The sequence below is a fragment of the Mesocricetus auratus genome, unplaced genomic scaffold (genome assembly GCF_017639785.1).
Source record: "Mesocricetus auratus isolate SY011 unplaced genomic scaffold, BCM_Maur_2.0 Super-Scaffold_100010, whole genome shotgun sequence".
NCBI classification, from domain to species: domain Eukaryota; kingdom Metazoa; phylum Chordata; class Mammalia; order Rodentia; family Cricetidae; genus Mesocricetus; species Mesocricetus auratus.
In genome coordinates, this window is record NW_024429194.1 from 33,964,144 (window position 1) to 33,989,214 (window position 25,071).

Consider the following 25,071-nt stretch of genomic DNA (forward strand, 5'->3'; position numbering starts at 1 on the left):
AATTGAAAAAAATGGCAAAAAAAAAAATTGGATTCAGAAAGTAGATGGATTTTGAGCATGAAAAAAATGCTCAAATTCATAAGCTCAATTTCTTTTTTACACTTTTTTCATTTTAATTTTATGTTTTGCCTGCACATATGTATGTGTACCACATGTTTGTTTGGTGCTGGTGAAGGTCAGAAGAAGGCATTGGATACCCTGGAACAGGAGTTATGGATGGTAATGAGCTGCCATCTGTGTGTGGGGAATCAAACCAGGGCAGCAAGTGCTCTTACCCACTGAGCCATCTCTCTGGGTCCTGAATTTGAAATCCTTACCGTGATTTTGGCAGCTATATGAGGAAAGCAAGAGAAGGATTATACAAGTTCATATTTGTAGAGTACCTTGAACTTTTTTAAATTAGCATGGATTTCTATGGAGTAGAAACTATTCTGCTTGGTTACTTTTGTTTAACTAAAAAAATTATTTTTTCCTTTATTTTGTGGGTATGTGTGGACCCACTCAACTGTGCCACAGTATATGCAGGAGTCAAGACAACTTGGGTTTTTTTTTCCTTCTATCATGTTGATTCCAGAGATTAAGTTTGGTGACATGTATCTACACACAAACATGCATAATGCAAACTTTAAAAATTTTTTTAAATAAAAAGTATGCTTGTTGTTACTATTTCTGATTTGTTTTCTTGATATTGGTATAAGTATTCATGCCCTAGATATAATGATTTACTCTTTCATGTTATTAATTATAAAACTGTGGTGATACATTATTTATGATTTATTATTTTTGAAGAGTCAGACAGCAAAGTCAACTACAAACCATAGAAGCCAGGCACACACCTTTAATTCCAGCAGCCAGAAGTTAGGAGGTGGTGGTACATACCTTTAATCCTAGGACTGAGGATTAAGAAGTAGATGGAACTTTGTGAATCCAAGGCCCCTCAGATCTACACAAGATTGATGCTTTCCTAAAGAGAAACAGCCCACACAAAGATGATCTCAGCACCTGGGATCACACGTCTTTAATCCCAGCACTAGAGGGGTATAAAAGATAGGAGCAGGGTCTTCAGTAATCAGTATTAGGCATTCATTCTCCAGCCCTGTTGAGAATAGGAAGACCCCGGCCCTTTTAGAGGTAAGCTTGACTGCTTTGCTTCCCTGACTTTCAGCTTGAACCCCAATATCTGTCTCTGGGTCTCTTAATTTTCTTGCTACATAAAATACTATGTTGGAGAACTTTCTTTTTGTCTTCTAAATTTTTATACTGTTAAATGGTCTCACTTAAAAAAAAAGATTTATTATGTATACTGTGTTCTGCATGAATGTACCCCTGCAGGCCAGAAGAGGGCACCAGATCTTATTACAGATGGTTGTCAGTCACCATGTGGTTGCTGAGAATTGAACTCAGGACCTCTGGAAAATCAGCCAGTGCTCTTAACCTCTGGACCATTTCTCTCCAGCCCACGGCCTTACCTTTTGTGTTAATTAATCTTTTATTGGAGCTCTTATCCCTAAATGTTACTATGTATCCCAGTTATACAATCTGTCAGAATGGCTATTACTTCCATTTCTGTATTATATAACAATAATAATGATGAATATTTTTACTAAATTAAGTGGTTTGTTCATTTTTGTCCACCAGCTATGAAGCCTTCTCAAGGTTCTGGTAGTTTTGGAGCTATTCTGGGCAGCAGGGCATCTCAGAAGGAAACTAACAGACAGCTTTCTTACTCGGACAATCAGGTATGTTCATTTGAATCTTCTGACTTTTTAAAAAAAATCAATTAGCACAGATGTATTAAGTAGTTGCAGATGTAGAGTTTAGATAATGATCTCTAATGCAGCATTATCACAGTGGTATGCTGGCATAGCTGACCTTTATCACTTTGGTTACCTTAATCTTTTTGTTTTTCTAAAAATAGTTTTCTGAGATTATCACCATTTTACCTTCTCTCTCTCTCTCTCCCTTCCTCCCTCCTTTCCCCCCCTCTCCCTCTCTCCCTCCCTCCCTCCTTCCTTCCTATCCTCCCTCTATCTTTCTCCTCCTCCTTTCTTCTCTTGTGTCTCTTGGTTTTTTCAAGACAAGGTTTCTCTGTGTAGCTCTGGCTATCCTGTACTTGCTCTGTAGACTAAGCGGGACTCAGAGATCTGCCTCTGCCTCTGCCTCCCAGGTTCTAGGATTAAATGTATGCATCTTTAATCCTGTCTTACAACTTTAATTTTAATTTAATTCCTGTCTTTTTACAATTCAGTCTTCTTACTAAATATAACATAGTTTTACTTAACCATTGCTTGATGTCCCAGGGGCATCAGAATGAACACAGTAATTTTTAGAACTAAGGACTTCTTGTTATAAAATTCAGCGGTGATTTTAAAAAGAAAAAAATCCAGCATGTAGTACTGCCACTGGTAGACATGAGTCATTGGTGAAACTCCTCAAGATTCCTGAGCCTCATTACCTGTCTATAAAATGGGGGTTAGCATTAATATCTTAGAAGTTCTGAGATCTTAGAAGTTCTGAGATAGTACAGGTAAAAGGCTCTAGCTGGCCGTGTCTGTACTACTAGAAACAGCCTCAGAATATCTGCTGCTATTTCTTTGTGTCTTTGGTCTGCTGTACATCATGAACTTTATCTTTACACTATATGACACCAGACTATTTTACTGAGATTTTTTCCTTTGCTTTGAAAATAAAAAGCTTTTATTTATAATATTCAGAAAGCTGAGAGACTTGGAATGCACCAGTAAATAATCTTACTACAGTTTAACAATTGTGTCTTTTAATTGATTTGCAAAGGAAAGCCTGGTATACAATCAGAAACATCAAAGTTCTTCTGTGAATATATTTGTGCAGAGAGATGATTACTCATATCATACTAGGTTGAACAATAATTAAGAGGTTGTTTTCATGGTTTAGTTTTTAGAGTGTGTATAAAAATACATATGTATGTATATATGTTTTATATTTGTGTGTGTACAACTACATACATCTGGAGGTCAGAGGAGAGCTTACAGAATTCATATTCTTTTTACACCACAGGAATCCTGGTGATTGAATTTGGGTTGCCAGGCTTCATGATAGGTGTCTTTACCTGCTAAGCCATCATCTAGGCTCAACTAGACATTTCTTTTTTGTTTTCTTGAGATAGGGTTTCTCTATGTAGTTCTGGATGTCCTGGAAGTTGATTTTTAAAACAGGCAGGACTTGAACTCACAGAGATCTTCCTGCTTTTGCCTTTGCCTCCTGAGTGCCACCATTCCTGGATGATGATGATGAAAATAATGATCACGATGATGATCATGAGAGAATAGTGTAGAGTATACCAGTGTTTTCTGTTAACATATATTGTATCTTTTGTAATTTTATACAGCTAGATTTAGTGTGTGTTTGTTTGTTTGGTTGGTTGATTGGTTGTTTTTGTCCAAGTTTTTTCTTTGTGTAGCCTTGGCTGTCCTGGAACTTTGTATACCAGCCTGACCTCAAATTCACAGAGATCTGCCTGCCTCTACCTCCTGGGATTAAAGGCTGCACCACTACAGCCCAGCAATAAATGTTTATACATCTATAATATTAATTTGACACAACTTTCTGCATAGTCATTGGATACTCCTGGAGTTGGGGTTATAGGTAGTTGTGTACTGCATGGTGTATGTGCTAGGAGCCAAGCTCTCCTCCATTTGCAAGAGCAGTATGCCCTCTTAACCCTTGGGCCGTATCTTCAGCCCCCATCATTGGTTTGGGTGTGAACTATTTTCATGATCAAAATTTCAACCAATAAAGGGCTGGAGAGTTGACTTAGCATTTAAGAGCATTGATGCTCTTCCTAGAAGACTGATACATAATTCTCAAAACCCACATGGTGCTTACCCAATTTCTGGGATTAAAGGCATACACCACCACAGCCCGGTGTTCCTATAGTATTCTTATAAACTTGAAACTCTTGGGGCTGATGACATGATTCAGGAAGTAAAAGCACTTGTCATTTCTGAATCCCAGCACTCAGGAGGCAGAGGCAGGTAGATCTCTGTGAGTTCGAGACCAGCCTGGTCTACAAGAGCTAGTTCCAGGACAGCCTCCAAAGCTACAGAGAAACCCTGTCTCAAAAAACCAAAAAGAAAAACAAAAAAAAGAATACTATAGGAGTGTTAGATGTGATTGTGTATGTCTATAGTCTCAGCACTTAAGTCTGAGACAAAAAAATGGTGAGTTTAGGCTAGCTGGGACTACAGAGTTAAGAGTCTTTCTCAAAATGATAGATAGATAGATAGATAGATAGATAGATAGATAGATAGATAGATAGATAGATCAATAACAAGGAAATGAATGTCAAATTCAGTGTCTCACGCTTGACTATATTAGAATCCCCTGGATAGCTTTTTTAACTCTCCATAAGTATTGCTGGGATAGGGGGCTGGAGAGATGGTTCAGTGGTTAAAAGCACTAACTGCTCTTCCAGAGGACCTGGATTTAGTTCTAAGACCCTCGTGGAAGCTTACAACTGTCTCTAACTCCCGTTCCAGGGATTCTGACACCCTCAGAGACATACATGCAGGCAAAATACCAATGCACATTAAATAAAAACAAATTTTTTTGTTTTGTTTTGGTTTTTCAAGTCAGGGTTTTTCTGTGTATAGCCCTAGCTGTCCTGAAACTCACTTTGTTATACCAGGCTGGCCTTGAACTAATGAAGATGTGTCTGCCTCTGCCTCCTGAGTGCTGGGATAATAATTTTTTAAAATCTTTTTAAAATTGCTGATCTAAAGCCGGGCGGTGGTGGTGCACGCCTTTAATCCCAGCACTCGGGAGGCAGAGGCAGGCGGATCTCTGTGAGTTCGAGACCGGGCTGGACCAACAGCCTCCAAAACAATACAGAGAAACCCTGTCTCGTAAAACCAAAAAAAAAAAAAATTTGCTGATCTAAAAAAATTATAATTGGACCGGGGATGTAACTCAGTTGGTAGAAGACTTGTCTGGCATGCATGAAACTCTGGGTTTGATCCTTCAAACCACTTAAACTAGCATAGTGATGCATGTTTATAACCCTTGCGTTTAGGAAGTGTTGGCTAGAGAACCAGTTCTAGATAGGTTATCCTCTGCTAGTTAGCAAGCGTGAGGTCATCCTTGAGTTTCTGTAGGATCCTGTCTTAAAGTATGTTTGCACTTAAGTCAAAGATTTTACTGTCTCACACTTTATTCTTACAGGCCTCTTCAAAAAGAGGAGGTTTAGAAACTAAAGATGACATTCCATTTCGAAAAGTTCTTGGCAACCCCAGTAGAGGATCAATTAAGACAGTAGCCGGAAGTGGAATGGCTGTTAGCCGTACAATTCCTTCTTTGACGCTGACATCAACACCTCTTAGATCAGGATTATTAGAAAACCGGTAAGAAAGACTTAGTCATTCAGACCTGTTTATAAATGTCTTTTGGGACTTTTAGAATTCATGGGGAGAAAAGCAGCAAATATAATTTTTCATGTATAATTGCAAGTATTTGTCCTTAGTTTGTGTCAGTGGCATGCATTGAACATGTAGACAAAACAGTATATTAAGTACAGTGTAAAGAATCTAGAATCTATTGTAGTCATATTTCCTATCTTTTTTTTTTTTTGGTTTTACGAGACAGGGTTTCTCTGTATTGTTTTGGAGGCTGTTGGTCCAGCCCGGCCTCGAACTCACAGAGATCCGTCTGCCTCCCGAGTGCTGGGATTAAAGGCGTGCGCCACCAACGCCCGGCCCTTTGGGTTCGTTTCTTAAGTTTTTTTGTCTGGATGTGGATGGATATGCATGTATAGATACACATGTACATTTACATGTCTATGAAGGCCACAGGGCAACCTAGGGGTCATTCTTTAGATACTGTCTACCACTTTTTTGAGACAGGGTTTCTCACTGGTTGGCACTTACTGGAAAGCCCCAGGGACCTTCCCAGCACTGGATTGTAGGTGCACACCATCACATCCAGCTTTTCATGTGGCTGCGGGATTTGAACTCAGACCTTGTGCTTGCACATCAAGCACTTTACAGATTTTTGTTTTTTTCCCAGCCCTGGTTTATGATTTTTGATGGTATGAATTATGACTTTTTAAAAGTAGTCTTTTTTTTTTTTTTAATCTGTTCTCCATAGCACTGAAAAGAGGAAAAGAATGTTATCTGGCCCAGAGCTGACTGAAGATTATCCTAAGGAAAATGATTCATCATCGTAAGTTGCTTTAAGAGCCTTTGCGGCACTTGACCAGTGCCTTTTACATCAATTGTTAAAACTCCTGTGGAAAATTGGCAGCAATCTTCAATTTGTGATAATTCCAATTATAAAAGAATAGAATTGCTGGGTGGTGGTGGAGGCAGAGGCAGGTAGATCTCTGAGTTCAAGGCCAGCCTGGTCTATAAGTGCTAGTTCCACGACAGCTAAGACTACACAGAGAATTTAAAGTGTTTTGGTGATGCTGGAGCAGAGACTCCATCAGGTGCTCCATTCACTCTTGTCATTCACAACTCCTATCCAGCCTGCCTTTTGTTGCAGCATTAGAGGAAGGATGGAGCTGAAGAACTTGAAATAAATAGTTCTTTTGTTCATTGGGAGTTTTGTTTTATTTTTGTTTTTGAGACAAGTTCTTGATAGGTATGTACTGGCCTTGAACTCATCAGCCTCCTGTATGGTGAGATTACAAGAGCATATCACTATGTCCAGCTCAACACATGTTTCTTGTTGGGCCACTGTGTTAGTGTGAGCTTTCCTCCCTTTCTAGTAAGTGAGGGGAAGAGACCAAGGTCCTTTTCCCTACCTCCAAATTCATTTGTTGAAGACCTCATCCCAAAATTGGTTTTGGAGCTAGGACTTCTTGTGGAGTTAGATGAGGTTAAATGAGTTTTGAAGGTGCAGCTCTGATCCAGAAGGACTAAGACTAGGAATAGATATCCAGACTGGCCCTATGATGACATAGTGAGAAGGCAGCCCATCTGTAAGCCATGAGGAATGGTCTCACCAGAAACTGAATTTGCTGACACTGTGATCCTATATGTACAACATCCACACTGCGAAAATCAACTATTGTAGTGGCCAGTCTGTGCCGTTTTGTTACAGCAATCCAGGTAGGTCAATACAGACTGTTAGGTTTTTGTTTATTTTCCAGAGACTATATTATATTCCTGAGACTGTCCAAAAACTCATAAACGTGGCCTAAAATTAACCAACATTTATTCCTTAACAGTTCAGGTCATCACACTTCGTGTCAAGTGCCTTCATCCACTGAATCATCTCCGGCTCATTTACGGTCTTTTCTAGGGTGGAAGCAATTTGGAAAAATCATTTGTAACCAAATGATGAATTGGTTTCATAAGAGGGGGCTAGATCAAACTCAGCACCAATTTTTGCTCTTGGCCAATTAGGACACAATAGCAGTAGCAATAGCTAAACTTCGATGAGGGTAAATCCATGCTATAGATTCTATCTCTGCTATTAGCAAAAAATAACTAAGGATAGCGATTGGCTGACAACTTATCCTTCTGATTGTGGGGTCTTTTCAGGGATGTTTTCCTGGTAAAAATTAGCTTATGAAGCAGATCTTTGTCATACATACATACATACACACACGCACACATAACACACACGTTCCTCTGTACATCATTTCTTCCTGACTGATCTTCCAATACCTGATCATTCATTGACACCCTTTGCTGCCACCTAGCAAGTAATAGTGATCTTTACATAGAACCAGCAGTGAGATACTTTCCTTAGAACTCTTTCCCTCACTGTTGTCTTTCAGCATAGGCCTTTACGGAGTTTTAGTTGATTTCCATTTTGTGCCAGTGTCCAGACTGAGTCCAGGTGTCCAGGTTTACTATTGTTCTTTCAGTTCATGGTCAGCTTGGCCTACAAAGTGAGTTCTAGAATAGCAGAACTTCATAGAGAGAACCTGTCTCAAAAAAACAAAATATAACAAACAAAAATTAACAACAAAAAGTATTGCTTATAATTACTTGTGTACTTCACCTTATCCAAACTTGGCTTAACCAGTTACCTATATCCTTTGATTTTTCCCATGAGTCTATAGTCAGTAAGTGGCTTGAGAAGCTTTGAATAGTCTCACTCATGGCTAGCCCTGGAATTGCTATTCGTGGGGTAATTAGGCCATGTGTCTTCCACTGTCTAGCTAGCCTAGAATTATTCATATAACAGTGGCAGGTTTCCAAGGAATTGGAAATCTGAAAGACATTTTTAGGCTTGGGATCAAAACTCACAGACATTTACTTCTGTTACGTTCTTTCAGGAAAAGAAAATTAATTACAGGGCCAAATCTATTAAAGAATCAAGGGGGGGCACAAAATCCTGGTCACAAAGTCTCTATGTAGCCCAGGCTAGCCTTGAACTCTTGACCCTCTTGCCTCCACTTCCAGAGTGCTAGGATTAGTTATGTTTTGTTTTGTTTTTCAATAGAGGGTTTCTCTGTGTAGCCTTGCCCATCTTGGAACTCACTCTGTAGAGCAGGCTGGCCTCGAACTCCAGAGATACACTTGACTCTGCCTTCTGAGTGTTGGTATTAAGGTGTGTGCCATTACCTCCCAGTTTAGCTATTCTTCTTACTGAGAGGCTATAGAGTGAAGATAAGGACACAAAAATTGGTAGTAAAGATGACACAAAAATTGAGTCAGAGGGAATATGGGCAGAGCAAAAGCATTATTTGTTACAAACTTAATTTATGATGAGTCCCCTAAATTAGTAATTTCAATCAAAACTTGGAGATTTTATTTTTGTGGACATTCTGCTTTTAGTACTTGGAAATAATAGGAAGGAATTGAACCTGATGTGGTTGCGCATGCCTTTAATTCTAGCCTGCAAGAGGCAGAGTCAGGTGCATCTCCTTGAGTTCGAGGCTAGCCTGGTCTATACAGCTACTTCTGGGACAACCAGGACTATGTAGAGATACCCTATCTAAAACGAAAAAAAATTCTTAATTTTGCATTCATGAACTTAAACTATTAAATACTACAAATTGGAATGTTTATATTTTCTAAGTAGCAGTTCAAATTCTATATGACAAGAACATTTTGGATCTTTTTTTTGTTTTGGTTTGTTTCTGTTGTTGTTGTTTACTTTTAAATTTAAATTTATATTAGAAACAAGGTTGCTTCACATGTCAATCCCAGGTCCCTCTCCCTTTTCCTCCCCTCCTCCCATGCCCTTTTAAGATTTACTCATTATATATACAGTGTCTTGCCTGCATGTATGTCTGCAGGACAGAAGAGGGCACCAGACCTCATTACAGATGGTTATGATCCACCCTATGGTTGCTGGGAATTGAACTCAGGACCTCTGGAAGAGCAGCCAGTTCCCTTAACCTCTGAGCCATCTCTCCAGCCTCTGGATCTTATTTTTTTAAAACTGCAAAGCATCAGCCAGGTGTTGGTGGTGCACGCCTTTAATCCCAGCACTGGGAGGCAGAGGCAGGCGGATCTCTGTTGAGTTCAAGGCCAACCTAGTCTACAGAGCAAGTTCCAGGACAACCTCCAAAGCAATACAGAGAAACCCTGTCTCGAAAAACCAAAACCAAACAAACAAACAAAGCTGCAAAGCATCAATACTAGATAGTTCACATCTTTACTGTTTTTGTCTCAGGTAAATAATTACTTTAAGTGTGTATGTACACGCACATGTGCATACCATATTTTACCTGTTGAGGTCACAGGACAACTTGCAGAAATTGGTTCTCTAACTTCACTGTGGTATTCTGGCATCATACGTAGATTATCAGGCTTTCATGGCAGGCGCTGTCTGGCCATTATCTAGTCTTGCTTTTTGCTTTTGGTTAAGAAAAATCAGTATCATCTTGCTATCTCTGATTACATGACTTTTTAAAAAGAAAATTTAAAATTTTCTTAATTTGCTAGAATCATAGATTATAGTGGTTCTTAATGAAAGGTTAATTTCATAGTTCTTATTTCACTGAGAATTAAGAATATCATTATAAAGTTACTATATTGATTTAAAATTGTTAACTATAGGAACAACAAAGCTATGACAGACCCTTCAAGAAAATATTTAACCAGCAGTAGAGAAAAACAGCTGAGTTTGAAACAGGCAGAAGAAAATAGAACATCAGGTAAGTTCTGGTTTTTAATTAAGGTTTTATTTGCTTATGTGATTGACTATATTAAGCTAGCACATAAGTGTACAATGTTCAGGGATAATAGATAATCCAGTGTTAGTCATTAGTCATTAACTTATACCCAATAATTGAATCGAGTATTTATAAAGTGCTGGCAAAGCCGGGCGGTGGTGGCGCACACCTTTAATCCCAGCACTCAGGAGGCAGAGGCAGGTGGATCTCTGTGAGTTCGAGGCCAGGCTGGACCGATAGCCTCCAAAACAATACAGAGAAACCCTGTCTCGTAAAAACCAAAAAAAAAAAAAAAAAAAAAAAAAAAGTGCTGGCAAGATGACTCAGTGGGTAAGAGTACTTGCCACCAAGATTGAAAATCTGAATTTGATCTCAGTGACTCATGTGGTAGAAGGAGAAAACCCATTGGAAAGTTATCCTCTGACTTCTGCATGTGTACTGTGGCATACACACACACTAAATAAATAATATAAGGAAAGTTATCCAGGCATAATGGTACACACTTATAATCCCAGCACACAGGAGGTAGAAGCAGGAGAATCAGGGATTCAAGCCTAGCCTCAGCTACATAGTGAGTTTGACACCAGCTTTGGCTACATGAGACTTTCTCAAAAAAAAAAACCAAAAAAACCAGCAACATGCAGCTTCGTAACTCACACCTTTAATTCCAGCACTGGGGAGACAGAGGCAGCCTGTATCTCTGAGTTTGAGGTCAGCCTGAACTACATTGTAGAATTTAGGCCAGCCGCATTACATCATGAGACTATGCATGTAACTATGTGTGGGTATGCGTGTGAGAGCTTATATTTTGTTATTTTGGTTTTCTTTTAAAAGTCCAGAATTTAACCAAGTGTGACACCTGCTTTTAATGCCAGCATTTGGGAAGCAGAGATAGGAGGATCTCTTGTGAGTTCCAGGACAGCTAATGCTACAGAAAGAGACCCTGCCTCAAAACAAACAAGCAAATCCAGAATTTATATTCTTTTTCCTCTATTTCAGTATGTAGAATTAATCTTTTAGTATTAAAATATGAAGACAATAGACTGAATCAGAGATTACTGTGGTTGAAATTAAGACCATAATAATAACACTTGTTTGTTTTTAAGCAATTATAACCTACCAGCAATTAGCAAAAGGAAATAGTAAATACATTATAAGCCATCTCATTACCATGTAAATTGCTATCTTTAATAAATGGTACAGTTATATGAATACTAAAGAATTGTTTTTAAAATGAATTACTGATGATTTACTATCAGTAACTGTTAAATTTACCTATGCTTCTGAAGAATTGCTGTAGCAAATGGCAAAATTTAAGAACTTCTGTTATGTAAAACACAAAAAGCTAGGCTTTATAAATCAGACTAAACTCTGTGGGCTCTACACAAAGAAGACAAGAACATAAAGGGCTTGGCAGTAGAGGTAAGAGGATGAGAGATGGGAATTGGGAATAAAATTAATTATATGCAAGTATAAAACTCTCAAAGCATAAAAAAGTAGGGGGAAGGGATTAGAAACTAAAAAGGGACCTTGAACAGTTTGTAGGTAGAGGAGCACTGTTTTGCTATTGTAACTTTTCTTTAGTGGGCATGTGTTAAGAGTAAATACAAACAGATCCAATCCAGTTGTGTAGTATGATTAAATGAATTTGAGTGGTTAAATTAGGCATTAAGTTTTCTTTCATGTTTTTTATAGGACTTTTGCCTTTGCAGTCATCCTCGTTTTATGGGAGCAGAGCTGGATCCAAGGACTACTCTTCCGGTGGCTCTAACCTAGACAGGTATGTAGTACTTAGAGAATTCCCTCCCTCTTCAGAGTCTGGAGTCATCGATGACACTGGCTTCTCTTTACACTCTTATCTTAGCTAATGCCCTAGTTTCAGCACAGTAGAACCAGTTCCCACCATGACACTTTAGTTAGGAAGTATTCTAGAAATATTTTAGTTTTATCTGTTTTGAAATGTACCCAAAAATGAATAAATTGAGATCTGGAAAGATTTGCATCAGTGCTACTCATGTTGACTGACATTATTAGGGTCTTTTGACCACTGCACGTCCCATCCTCTTGGGGCATGTTTACATTGTCTTTATTTCCTATGCTAACTTTCAAAAATTTAACAGATTTTTTTTTAAAGCTAAATCTTCATACAAGTATCTTTCACTGGAAAAGTTTTTCAGAAATTTAATTTTGAGCCAGGTATGATAGTGCACGTCCATAACCCCAGGAGGCAGAGAGGAAATAGAATTAGCACAAATTCAAGACTGATCTGGTCTACAAAGTGAGTTACGGGTCAGCTACAGCTACATAACAAGACTCTAAAAGTATGGTTGTGGGGACTAGAGTCGGTAGTTAAGAATATGGACTGCTATTGCACAAGGCCAAAGTTCAATTCCCAGCACCCACATGGTGATCCACAGCTGTCTATAACTCCAGTTTCAGAAAATCTAACACCCTCTCTGAACTTCATGAGCACCAAGTATACACATGGCACACATAAGTGTGTGTGTGTGTGTGTGTGTGTGTGTGTGTGTGTGTGTGGTGGGGGGGGGGTTTGGGCATCCCAGAAAATTAAACACTATATGAAGCTAGTATCTAGAAAAGCCGTGTTTAAGCCAGGGCAAAATATTCTTACAAAGCTTCCTGGGGTTATAATAATTGTGCTCTTCATGGGGTTCCCTTAGTAGAGAGCAAGGATACAAACCAGTATTATCTGCTATCTTGTTATTTGAGTTGTATGAAGAATTATGAGGGTTAGTGAGATGGCTTGATGGGTAAAGGCACTTTGTCCCAAGCCCTTCAACTTTAGTTTGATTCCCAGAACCTACCTGGTCGAAAGAGAACTGACTCCTACAGGTTGTTCTCTGACCCCCAAACAAGTGCCTATATACACACACGAGTGCATACATTCACACACAAAAGTAAATAAATAAATAAATGTTATTTTAAAAAATGAATTAATCTGTAATACAAAATCCTCTGTAAAAGTTAAGGACCAGAAGGAGAAATAGTAACCACTTGGCAAGAAGGAATTATAGAATGCAGCAAAGTGAGGAAACAATAAATGTAAATGCAACTAAGAAACTTAGTTTGGGAGTTCTCCATATCACATAGTACTCTGGGGAAAAAGAAGAATCAATTCAAGGAAATTGTCAGAGAAATAATGGATAAAAATGCTGAAACTCCTAACATTGAAAAGCTTTAGCAAATGCCAAACAACAAATAATATTTTAAAGATCCATAGGGTAGCCAGGTGTGGTAGCAAACACTTTTAATCCCAGTACTGTGAAGGTAAAGGCAGGCAGAGCTCCAAATTTGAGGCTATCCTGGTTTAAAAAGCAAGTTCCAAGAAAGCCAGGACTACATGGAGAAACCCTATCCTGAAAAACAATAAAACGAAGAAAATCCACAACGGTAAAATAGTGTTTTAAAGCTACTAGCAAGAAATTAAATATGATATTAAAAAAAAGCAGATTGACTTTTGCAGAAAGAGAAATAGAGTTAGATGGAACAGAGTAAAGCTTAGAAAGCTATATATACAAGTAAATTATAATTCAGGAATGTAGACAAAGAATGTTATTTTTATCCAGGATGATGGCACACATTTCAGTCTGAGGTAGGTGCAGAGGTAGGCTGACTTTAGTGAGTTCAAGGCCAGCCTGGTCTACATAGAGTTTAGGCCAGTCACAGATGCATAAGGAGACCCTGTCTCAAAAGAAAGAAGAAAATAGGCCGGGTGGTGGTGCCGCACTAGTCCCAGCACTTGGGAGGCAGAGGCAGGTGATCTCTGTGAGTTCAAGGCCAGCCTGGTCTGCAAGCGAGTTCCAGGACAGGCTCCAAAACTACACAGAGAAACCCTGTCTCTGAAAAAAAGAAAAAGAAGAAGGAAAAAAAAAAAAAAAAGCATGTAAAAGATAGTTTCAGAGAAAAGTACATTATTTCTTTTTTTTTTTTTTTTTTTTTTTTTTTTTTTTGGTTTTACGAGACAGGGTTTCTCTGTTTGGGAGGCTGTCAGTCCAGCCTGGCCTCGAACTCACAGAGATCCGCCTGCCTCTGCCTCCCGAGTGCTGGGATTAAAGGCTTGCGCCACCAACGCCCCTGAAAAGTACATTATAAAAAGGTGTTCAACTTCAGGTGTAATTAGGAATGCAAGATAGCTACAAAGTCACATGCTACTATACTTATGAAAATTAATAGTTATGATGGTAAATAATAGAAGTGTGAGGAAATGGAAATTTATTCAGGGAAGTAAAAATCGCTTTAACCTTTTTGGAAAAGAATCAATAATATTTAGAAAAGTTAAAAATACCCCTAATATTTCCACCTCCAAACAAACATTTAGTACCCTTCTTTTAAAAAATTAAGAAATCTTTTCTCTGATGTGATTTGAAGTAGTGAAGAATATATGTACTACTGCTTGAATTTGTCCAAAGCTAGGTAAACTAATGTGACATCCATTAAATGATGACATCCATAAAAAAAGAATTAAAAAGTGAAATTGTATAGCCTTTCTCTAGCTATTAACTTGGGTTATATAGGTTGTAGGTCAAATATTTAAACCTCTTAATCTTTCTGTTTTGTTTTTGCTTCTCTTTATTGGTAATTACTGAATAAATATAAGGCATGTTCCCAAGGCTCTGGTCTTCAGTTTTCTGTAAAGACTTACTAACTTACGACTTTTTCTTATAAGTGACCAGTATTACTAATACTTCCTTTTAAGTTTGAGACTAGTTTTCCCTTAGACATTGATTTCTCTGAATCTGCTAAAGAGAAAAGGTAATAATGAAAATTTTTATTTTGTTTTTGTTTTGTTTTTTTGATTTTAGGAGTAATGTTTCAAGCCAGACTCCTTCTGCCAAAAGAAGCTTGGGGTTTCTTCCTCAACCAGCTCCTCTATCTGTTAAAAACCTGAGGTGTAACCAGGACTACACAGGCTGGAACAAACCTAGAGTGCCCCTTTCCTCTCACCAACAGCAGCTGCAGGGGTTGGTAGACTCGCTTTCTTGCAGAGTGACTTAACTGAGCTATTCTCCATTTGTTATGGATATTAATGTAAGAAAGGATTCATATTATAGTTGTAAAATCATTAGAAATTGGGTTACATATTAAAAATTTGTCATAGCTGTAAACAATAAGTCCATTATCTGGTCTCTAAACAGTTTTCAGACCTTGACATTGTGTGTTTCTGTCTTTCTGTCTATCTCTCTAATATTATTTTAATGGAGAAGTGAGTATTCTCCAACTCAATATATTTTGGCCCACTATTCAGGTACTTTCAACATGTATTCTCTCGACACAAAAATGAAATCATAGTGGTGGTAAATAATAGTGGGTACCCGAATTAAACCAAGGTACTTTCCAAAAGCCACCAATGCTCTTGACTACAGAGCCATTACCTCTCAAGGCCCGTTTTTGGTTTTGAGATAGGCTTTTGTATAGTCAAAGATGACCTTAGACTCCTGATCCTCCTGTTTCCAGTTCTCAAATGCTAGGATTATAGATATGTACCATAACATTTGATAATGCTTAGTGGATTTTTTTTTTTTTTTTTTTGGTGGGGGGGATTGAGACTGTGTAACAGCTCTGGCTGTCCTGTAGACCAAGCTGGCCTTAAACTCACAGAGATCTGCCTCCCGAGTGCTGGAACTAAAGGCTTGTGCCATCATTGCCCCGCTGTGGATTTCTTTTAGGATGAATTCTTGGTAGAATTGTTAACATTACTGCTAGGAACTGGATCCAGGTCCTTTGGAAGAGCAGCCAGCACTTTTAAGCACTGAACATTTTCTTCAACCCCAGCCAACATTCTTACTTTGTTTTTCCCTTGATTTTTCAAGATAGGGTTTCTCTGTGTAGCCCTGGCTGTCCTTCCTGGTACTCACTCTGTTCCAGAATGGCCTCAAACTGATAGATGTGCTGTCTCTGCTTCACAAGTCCTGGAATTAAAGGCATGCACCACTACTGCCAGGCAGACAGTATTCTTTTTTTTTTTTTCCTAAAGATTTATTTATTTATTATATATACAGTGTTCTGCCTACATGCCAGAAGAGGGCACCAGACTGAATTGTAGATGGTTGTGAGCCACCATGTGGTTGCTGGGAATTGAACTCAGGAGCTCTGGATGACCAGTCAATGCTCTTAACCTCTGAGCCATCTCTCCAGCCCCCCAGACAGTATTCTTATAGTGGTTTTACCTGTCCTATTTCCAGGCCATCTTATATCTTTCCATTGATCTTTGTCTCCTTTTCCTATTGTCCCCTCTTACATACTTTATTATTCTGGGCTCTGCTACTCTTTTGACAACCTGATGAATTGTCCATTTTGACACTCCAGGTGCCTCCAGTGTTTCTTTCATTCCTGCATATTGTATATACCTATCTTGAAATATATCTTCCTCATTTTAAGAACTCTTTCAGGAATTGCAGAATTTTAGATTGTAGCAGTACTAGAGCCCAAGGCTCATTAAGGGGTAGGGCACATCTAAAAAGAAACTTTGGAAGACTAGAGGATAACATAGGCTACCTAATTCTATGGTTTGTCACAAATCCTCCAAAACCAGCACACATACACACAGAGAGACGTGCAAAGAAATACAGCCTATGCTTCAGCTCTGCTAGAAGAGAGGTGTTTAACACATACTAAGTGTACAAGCAAACCCATTTCCTGCAGCATTCATGTTTGCCATTGCCAAAACTGGTGAATATTCAGAGTTGGGATAAGAGGCTTAAGATATTATATGAAAACTAACATGTATGAGGGGTGGTAAAGCTCTAGAAAAAGAAAAAAGTTACTTCCAGAAAGTCCAAGTACCAAGATAAAGCTTCTACCAAAGTGAAAGGAAAGCAAGACATGCTTGGTCCCTCTTCCTCCCCTCCGGTCACCACTTCTGTGATGGGACGTTAAAACACTTCTTCACCTTACTAAATTAACAAAAGAGGGACAAAATCCTGTCCACAAACAAAAATTGGATTATAAGGACCACTTTCCTACAAATCAGTAGTTAGAGAAGTAGGAAATATTAATTAAAATATTTCAACTGATATTCTCTCAAAAGCAGCCATGAATTTAACTGAATTTAGTGCTTTATTATCAATAAACTTGAAATAGAATTAAAGATTCACAAACAAGGCTCCAGAAATATTACAAAAAGCACCGTGAGTCAATAATTTCAAGTATAATAAAAATCAAAGACCCTATCTCATTTCATATATAACTACTAATATATATGTAGGCAGATCAGTAGAATAGAAGAGAAAATCCTAATTGTTGATATAAAGAAGCACAAATTTTGAAAAAGATACATTCATTTTTAAGTGTGTTCAAGAATAAATTCTAATAGGATCAGAAAAACTTGTAAAAATGTTTAAGTCTAGACCAAAGAAGTGGCTCAACCATTGTAAGCACTTACTGGTCTTGAGCGAACTTGAATTCAGTTCCCAGCACCCTCATCAGCCCCCATACATCCTATAACTGCAGCTTCAGGGAATCCGGTGTCCTCCAAAGAGTACTTGCACTTGAGCACACACACCCAAACATAGACACACATATGTGTGTGATTAAATACAAGTTTAAATCTTTAAAGTCACCAGATGTTATGGGTAAATTTCTCTATGACTTTCATGTAGGGAAAGGCTTTATAAATTTGGTTCAAAATCAGTATTCAATGAGTGATAAATTTGTGTAATACTAAATTTTACATAGGCAGGCACCAGAAAAAGCCAGTGAAATATGAAAATAAATTTTCACTGCATATAAATAAAGGGATGATTATACAAAGAACATAATTTGAAGGGAGAGGAAGATAATAACATACCATAGTGGAAATGGCTCATTTTAATTGTGTGTTACAATTGTTCTTAAAGCAGTTCCTCCAGATCAGCAGTAGCAACAGCTGATGACTTATTAGAAATACACCCCGGTTTCTATACCTACTGAATCAAAAACTGAGTCCAATAGTATGTAATTTAACAAACCCTCCAGGTGGTTTTGATGAAAAATGAAAAAACCTTTATGCATCCTGAGCATACTTCAAACACTTCTTTCCTTTTCAGATTCTCCAATTTGGGAAATACATGCTATATGAATGCTATCTTACAATCTCTATTTTCACTCCAGTCATTTGCAAATGATTTGCTTAAACAAAGTATCCCATGGAAGAAAATTCCACTCAATGCACTTATCAGGTAATGTTAACATATTTGCTAAATAACCTCAGTGATTTTTAAATAATAGGATTGGGGGCAGTTACTACATTTTTATCTGTCATTACTAGCAATTAGTCTTTAAATATGCCACCCAATGTTTTGAAAATATGCTAACCTATCTCTTTTATTTATCAGACGCTTTGCAAACCTGCTTATTAAGAAAGATATTTCTAATTCAGAAACCAAAAAAGAACTACTCAAGAAAGTTAAAAATGCTATTTCAACTACTGCAGAGAGATTCTCTGGCTATGTGCAAAATGTGAGTGTTAGTTTTAAATATAAAAAAATGATATTAACTTTAACATAAATTTTATTTTAAAGTGTTATTTGTGTAATACGATCACCTTGGATGGTAAAACATAAGGAGTTATGGTAACTTTTAATATGATTCTTCTATACATTTTCTCCTTTTTGGGTTTTTTGTTCATTTTACTTTGTTTTGTTTTTAAAACAGTGTCTCATGTAACCCAGAGCAGGCTTAACCATGATGTATGTATGTATGTATGTATGTATGTATGTATGTATGTATAGCCAATAATGACTTGAATTCTAGTCCTCCTGCCTCCACCTCCCAACTGGTATTACAGGTGTTACCACCATGTTTGGTTTATGTAGTATTTCAGATTGAACCCAGAGCTTTGTGTATGCTAGGCAAGTACTCTACCAAATGACCTATATCCTCAGCACCCCTACTTTTTTTTGAAATAGGTTCATATTGTGTAGCCTAGGCTTGTCTACAGCTCTCCTTCCCAAGAGGAGAGATAATTAGCTTACTCTTCCATGTCTTGCTTTAGCATACTTAATTTATAGATCCAAGTTGCCAGTGAAAAATAGCTGAAAAAATTCTTTTTTTAAACAAACAGTTGTTTATTTGTGGTAATACAATTGACTAGTTAAGCTAGAGACTGAAAGATGGCTCAGCAGTTAAGAGTATGCTTGCTGCTCTTAAAGGGGACCCGAATTTTGTTCTCAGCACCCATATCAGGTACTCAACAATTGCCTATAACTTTAGCTCCAGGGGATCCAAGTGCTTGCTTGCATTGCATTCATATGCATATAACCCTTACCACATACACATATTAAATCTTAAACGTACACATACACAGAAACTATTATTTGTTTTCCTTGTAGTTTTTCTTGGTTTGTTAAGGTTTCTTAACCGTTGGGTTGGTTTGGTCTGGAAGAATTTTTTTTTTTATTTTTTGTTATTGTTTGTTTTGTGAGGGGGAGTTGGTACTGGGTTTTGAACCCTAGGACTCAAACATGCTAGGCAATTAATTGCTCTTCCACTGAGCTAAATCTCTAAGCTTTAAGTATTCCAAATCCTTATCAGAATAAGACTGACCCGATTCGGGTATCTTTTGGCTTCTAGGTGCTTCAGTTGTATAAACCACAGTTTGATAGAATGACAAGAAATGATTTACTCTGATGATAGATATTATCATCTCTTTAGGATGCTCACGAATTTTTAAGCCAGTGCTTAGATCAGCTGAAAGAGGATATGGAAAAATTGAATAAAACTTGGAAGACAGAACCTGTCCTTGGAGAAGAAAATTCACCAGATGCTTCAGCCACAAAAGTGTTCACTTGCCCTGTTATTACAAACTTGGAATTTGAGGTTCAGCACTCCATTATCTGTAAAGCGTATGTAATCTCTAAGCAAATTTTTAATCCCTTTTAGTCCTTTATAGCAAGTGACTAGAACTTTCCTTGTCACATGTCAAAACTTTTTTTTGATTCCTTTCTTTTCCATAACCCACAAATTCTACCAAAACTTTTTTTTCTTTCAGTCCTTGGGTTTGGATTCTTGAAACAAAGTCTTACTGTGTAGCCCAGGCTGGCCTAGACTCGACATTTTCCTATTTCAGCCTCCAAGTACTGGCTGATAGTATAGGCATGATTTACCACACCTTCCTTTTCTTTTTTTATTTATTTTTATTTTATTATTGATGGAGGTGAGCAGAAGACGGGTTATTCGGCTTTTCTTTTTTCTTTTTGTTTTGTTTTGTTTTTTGAGACAGAGTTCCTCTGTATAACAGCCCTGCCTGTCCTGGAACTATTTTGTGGACCACACTGGCCTCAAACTCACAGAGATCTCATTACACCAAGCTTGGTTACTAGGCTTTTTTTTGGTAGCGCGCTCTTTTACCTACTGGCCCATCTTTCTGATTTCTTAGTCTGTCTTTTTTTTATAACAATGCTTGATGAGGTAGTAGCCAAAGATAATTGAAGTAGTTTTGATATACTTTTTGTTGTTTGTTTGTCTTATGAGATGGTGTCTCAGCATGTAGACCAGGCTGGCTTGAACTAACAAAGCTGCCTTCCTCTTTTGCAAGTCCTGAGATTAAAGACATTTGACATCACAACCAGCTATAATACACTTTTGTTTTAACTCAATAGTGAATGGGTAGGTGATTGGTGGGTTATTTTTTGAAATGGAGTCTTTCTATGTTGTCCTGGCTGGCCTTGAGTTTTCTATATAGACCACACTGACCTCAAACTCATAAATAACTTTCTACCTCTGCCTCCTGAGTACTGGAGTTAAAGTGTGCACCACCATACCTGGCTGAATTTTTTTTAATGCAGTATGTTACCTTAGCTTCAAATGTGATCCTCCTGTCTCAGCTCTTTTTGGTTTTTCGAGACAGGGTTTCTCTGTGTAACTGTCCTGGAACTTAACTCTGTAGACCAGGCTGGCCTTGGAACTCACAGATATCTGCCTGCCTCTGCCTCCCAAGTGCTGGAATTAAAGATGTGTGCCATCACCACCCGGCCTGTCTTAGCCTCTTTAAGTGCTAGAGTTACAGGTGTAAGCCACCATACTTGGCTGGAAGTGGGTTTTTTGTTGTTGTTGTTGTTTTAATTATCTTGTTAAGGTTTTTTATTTTTGTGTTTATGAATATTTTGCCTGCATATATGTATGTGCTGAGGTCAGAAAAGAGTATCACATCCCCTAGAACTAGAGCTGTAGATGGTTGTAAACTACTATGTGGGTGCTAGGAACAAAGCCTGAGTTCTGTGTAAGAAATGAGCCCAATCTTCAGCTAATAGAAATAAGTTTTTTAAATGTAACTGTAAGTCAATGCTCTTCAATTGTCTTTTCAGCACTTTTAACAGTATTCAACTTTGAGCCACAGTAGCTTTCTGCCACTACTAAAGACCAGGACTATAAGAATATATTTTGCCCCAGCATTTGGGAGGCAGAGGCAGGTAGATTTCTGTGAGTTCAAGGCCAACCTGGTCTACAACAGGCAGTTCCAGGACAGCCTCCAAAAGTCACAGAGAAACCCTATCTTGAAAAACAAAATCAAGCCGGGCATTGGTGGCGCATGCCTTTAATCCCAGCACTTGGGAGGCAGAAGCAGGCGGATCTCTGTGAGTTCGAGGCCAGCCTGGTCTACAAGAGCTAGTTCCAGGACAGCCTCCAAAGCCACAGAGAAACCCTGTCTCGAAAAAAAAATAATAAAAGAAAAACAAAACAAAAAATATATTTTGCTAAGTGCCTCACAGGCAGGTGATTTTTACATTTGTATAACTCCATATTCTTGCGTGTGTATAAACTCCATGACTGTGAGTTTTCACTCTTCTGAATGAGACTTTGCTAATAATTCAAGACTACTAATCTTACCCTTGAATTATTACTATATTGTTGTTGTTGTTGTTGTTGTTTTTTACAAGAGGTAATCTATATGGGCCAGAACAAATCACTATACTCCTTTAAATCTGGGTCTAGAGGTGGAAACAGAGGACATTTTAGTAGAAGTTAGAGAGGTGTGCTTCTGTGGAAGAAAATTACAAAGTTTGTAATATGTGGCCTGGAGAGATGGCTTGCTCAGAGATTAAGAGCACTTGCTGCTCTTCCAGAGGTCCTAAATTCAGTTCCCAGCAACCATATATCAGCTCACAACCATCAATAATGAGAGCTGGTGCCCTCTACTGGCTTACAGGCATACATACAGGCAGAATACTGAATATATAATAAATCTGTAAAAGAAACTTGTATTATGCTATTCATGTATCTTGAGCCATAAGCTTTATAGGGTAAGAAGTTATCAAGTATAGTTTTTTATGTGTATGTAATTTTTATATGTATGTATATATGTAAATATGTGCACATTACAAGTATGTATTTTTATAGTCCCAATTTTACACTAATCTCCTCTCATCCTTACAGATGTGGAGAGACTATTCCCAAAAGAGAACAGTTTAATGATCTCTCCATTGACCTTCCTCGAAGGAAAAAACCTCTCCCTCCTCGTTCAATTCAAGATTCTCTTGATCTTTTCTTTAGGGTAATATCTTTGATATATTCATATAGCTCATATTGTATTTTGTAGATAATTGTGTTTGGAGTTGAGGTTTTTCAAGGCGAGTTATGACTAAATTATTTACAGGGAAAACTAATGAAAATAATATTTATATAAATTTTGATAAACTTGATTAAAGCTGCTAAAGAAGAAACTGACTTCCTAAATAGATTGAATGTTTAGCTAAATGGTGATTGTTTTAAGCAACCTTAAAAGCTGTTCTTACTTGTATGAATATGAATACAAAGTATTTATAATGACCTTTGGTCAAATTTGGCAGCATGAATTAAACTTAAGAGATACTATATAGGTTGTTATGAAAGAGTTGTGTGACAGACCTTAGAACTGGTGGGAATTTGCTAAGATTCTTCTTCATCTGTATTTATGGTCCTCATTTTGTTGTAGTAAATTGGCAGGGTTTTCTTCCTATAGCTTAATGAAAATTCTGTTCTTTAAGTGATGACTGTTCAGCATCATCAACAGATAGCTACTCTGTCTCTTTGTTGTTTTGCTCATTCTCTACTATTCTTGTTATTATCGTACACTGAAGATTTTCCTGTGTATCTTTATCCCCTCTTTTTAAGGATTTCTTGTTTCAGTTTTCTCTAGGTAATGATATCCACCCCAAACTTTGGTCCTTTTAGAGCAGTTGTTCTTAGTGGGCTGTCACCAGAAGATTGAGTTCCATTGTAAGAAAGGGGTAGAGTTACACCTAACAGACCAGGAACTCCGCCTAACCTGAAGGTGATCTTATCTCTGCTATAGCCAACTGTTAAAAATCTGGATATACTCTTGGCAGCGGTTCTTGTGTATCCATGGGGAAAAATTGAGATCTGCTTCATTAGAGTCTAGTTACTATCATAAATTGAGATGTTTCCTTGGTAAAAAAAGAAATTAGGAATTCTGAAAATAGGAGACATGATATCATAAATAACTATTTTAAAGATTAGGTCTTAACTTGATAATTCTGTGCTTCCAAACACAGCATTTAAACTGGTTCAGAGTTATCATTTCACTGAACTAGTGAGACTAAAGATTATTTGCATTTAGTGAGTTAATGCCAATTCAACTTCATCCTTATTTTTCTCTCTTATCTTTATATAGGCAGAAGAACTTGAGTATTCCTGTGAAAAGTGTGGTGGAAAGTGTGCTCTTGTCCGACACAAATTTAACAGGCTGCCCAGGTAAATTTGACTGCCTTTTTAAAAGTGCATATCCCAAAGCCACTGGGGATATGGTTAAAAATATACAATGTTTGCTGACTGTGCACATGGCACTCGATTTGATCCCTAAACTCAATAAACAAGCAAACAGACTTAACATTATGAATTTGTAAAGATCAGGAAAGGTTGCATAGAAAAGGAAGAGGGCCTATAAAGAGAGACTTTCTCCATCTATTTACTCTTGTAGTGGACCTGGGTCCATTTCCCAGCTTCCATTTGATGGCTTACAACTGTCTGTCACTTCAGTTCCAAGGGAACCAATATACCTAGGTGTACATGCAGGCAAAACACCCATGCACATAAAAATTAAAATATAAAGGATAAGAGAGAATTTGGAATATTGTAGAGAAAGTGGTCTTTGAGTCTCAGAAAGATGACAAAAAGAGGATGGAGTTAGTAACGCTGACTCTGCAGTTTTCTTTTGGTAATATTGTAATAGTTAAATAGTTTGAGGATCCCTTCTGAAATGCTTGAGCCACGAGTGTCTCATATTTTGTAATATTTACATAGATATAATGAGATCTCAGGGTGGGGGGTGTGCAAGTCTAAGCACTAAAGTTCATTAACATCAAATTTCTTTATACATAATCTAAAGATGATTTTTATAATATTTTTAGTATCCCTGCTTTTTGCCTGTATCTTGTCACATAAAATAGGTAAAGAGTTTTTCGCTGTAGCATTATGTAAGTTTCAGATTTGGGAACATATCTGATTTTGAATTTTTGTGTTAGGGATGTCATTTGTTTTTTGCTATAGTTTCCCTTTTTGTTTTATCCATCAGAAAAAAATGTGCTGCAGACACAATATGAACATAAGAGGAGCAACTTACTGCATTTTGCCCATTCTTTTTTCAAAAGATCTTATAAGTTAATAAATTTCCTGGAATCATAGATGAATTTCTGCCTTGAATGAAAAATTTCCATTGTATTAGTATTGTACATAAGAAGAAGCTAGTTGCAGAGATTATAATGTGATTTCAAGGTAGCTTTTAGTGCCTCCCCGGATTGGGCCTCTCTGTTACAAACAAGATGATTATGAACATTAATTATTTATGTGGCACTCTGCCTGCACCAGAAAGCTTTGCTTTCTTTTATTAGCTTCAATTTTCTGTAAATGTAGAGTCTGGGAATCTAGGCTCCAGGGAAAAGTTCTTTTATATTCTGTAATCCATTCCTTTTTAGAAAATAAGTTTTCAGAGAAATCACTTTATAAGCCATAGCAATATTTTTTAT

At 37.5% G+C, this 25,071-nt stretch overlaps 1 protein-coding gene across 3 annotated transcripts in view; it reads left to right on the plus strand.

The window, feature by feature from the left end:
• Usp37 (ubiquitin specific peptidase 37) overlaps nt 1–25,071 on the plus strand; it is a 65,357-nt gene that overhangs the window by 13,938 nt on the left and 26,348 nt on the right. For all 3 annotated transcript variants that reach the window (XM_040753326.1, XM_040753329.1, XM_040753327.1), the window contains exons 6-16: nt 1,639–1,739; nt 5,200–5,378; nt 6,121–6,195; nt 9,996–10,093; nt 11,807–11,891; nt 14,935–15,093; nt 18,157–18,288; nt 18,445–18,568; nt 19,763–19,953; nt 22,484–22,601; nt 23,721–23,800. In XM_040753326.1, the coding sequence (XP_040609260.1) occupies nt 1,639–1,739; nt 5,200–5,378; nt 6,121–6,195; nt 9,996–10,093; nt 11,807–11,891; nt 14,935–15,093; nt 18,157–18,288; nt 18,445–18,568; nt 19,763–19,953; nt 22,484–22,601; nt 23,721–23,800 (1,342 nt within the window). The remainder of the gene's footprint in view (nt 1–1,638; nt 1,740–5,199; nt 5,379–6,120; nt 6,196–9,995; nt 10,094–11,806; nt 11,892–14,934; nt 15,094–18,156; nt 18,289–18,444; nt 18,569–19,762; nt 19,954–22,483; nt 22,602–23,720; nt 23,801–25,071) is intronic.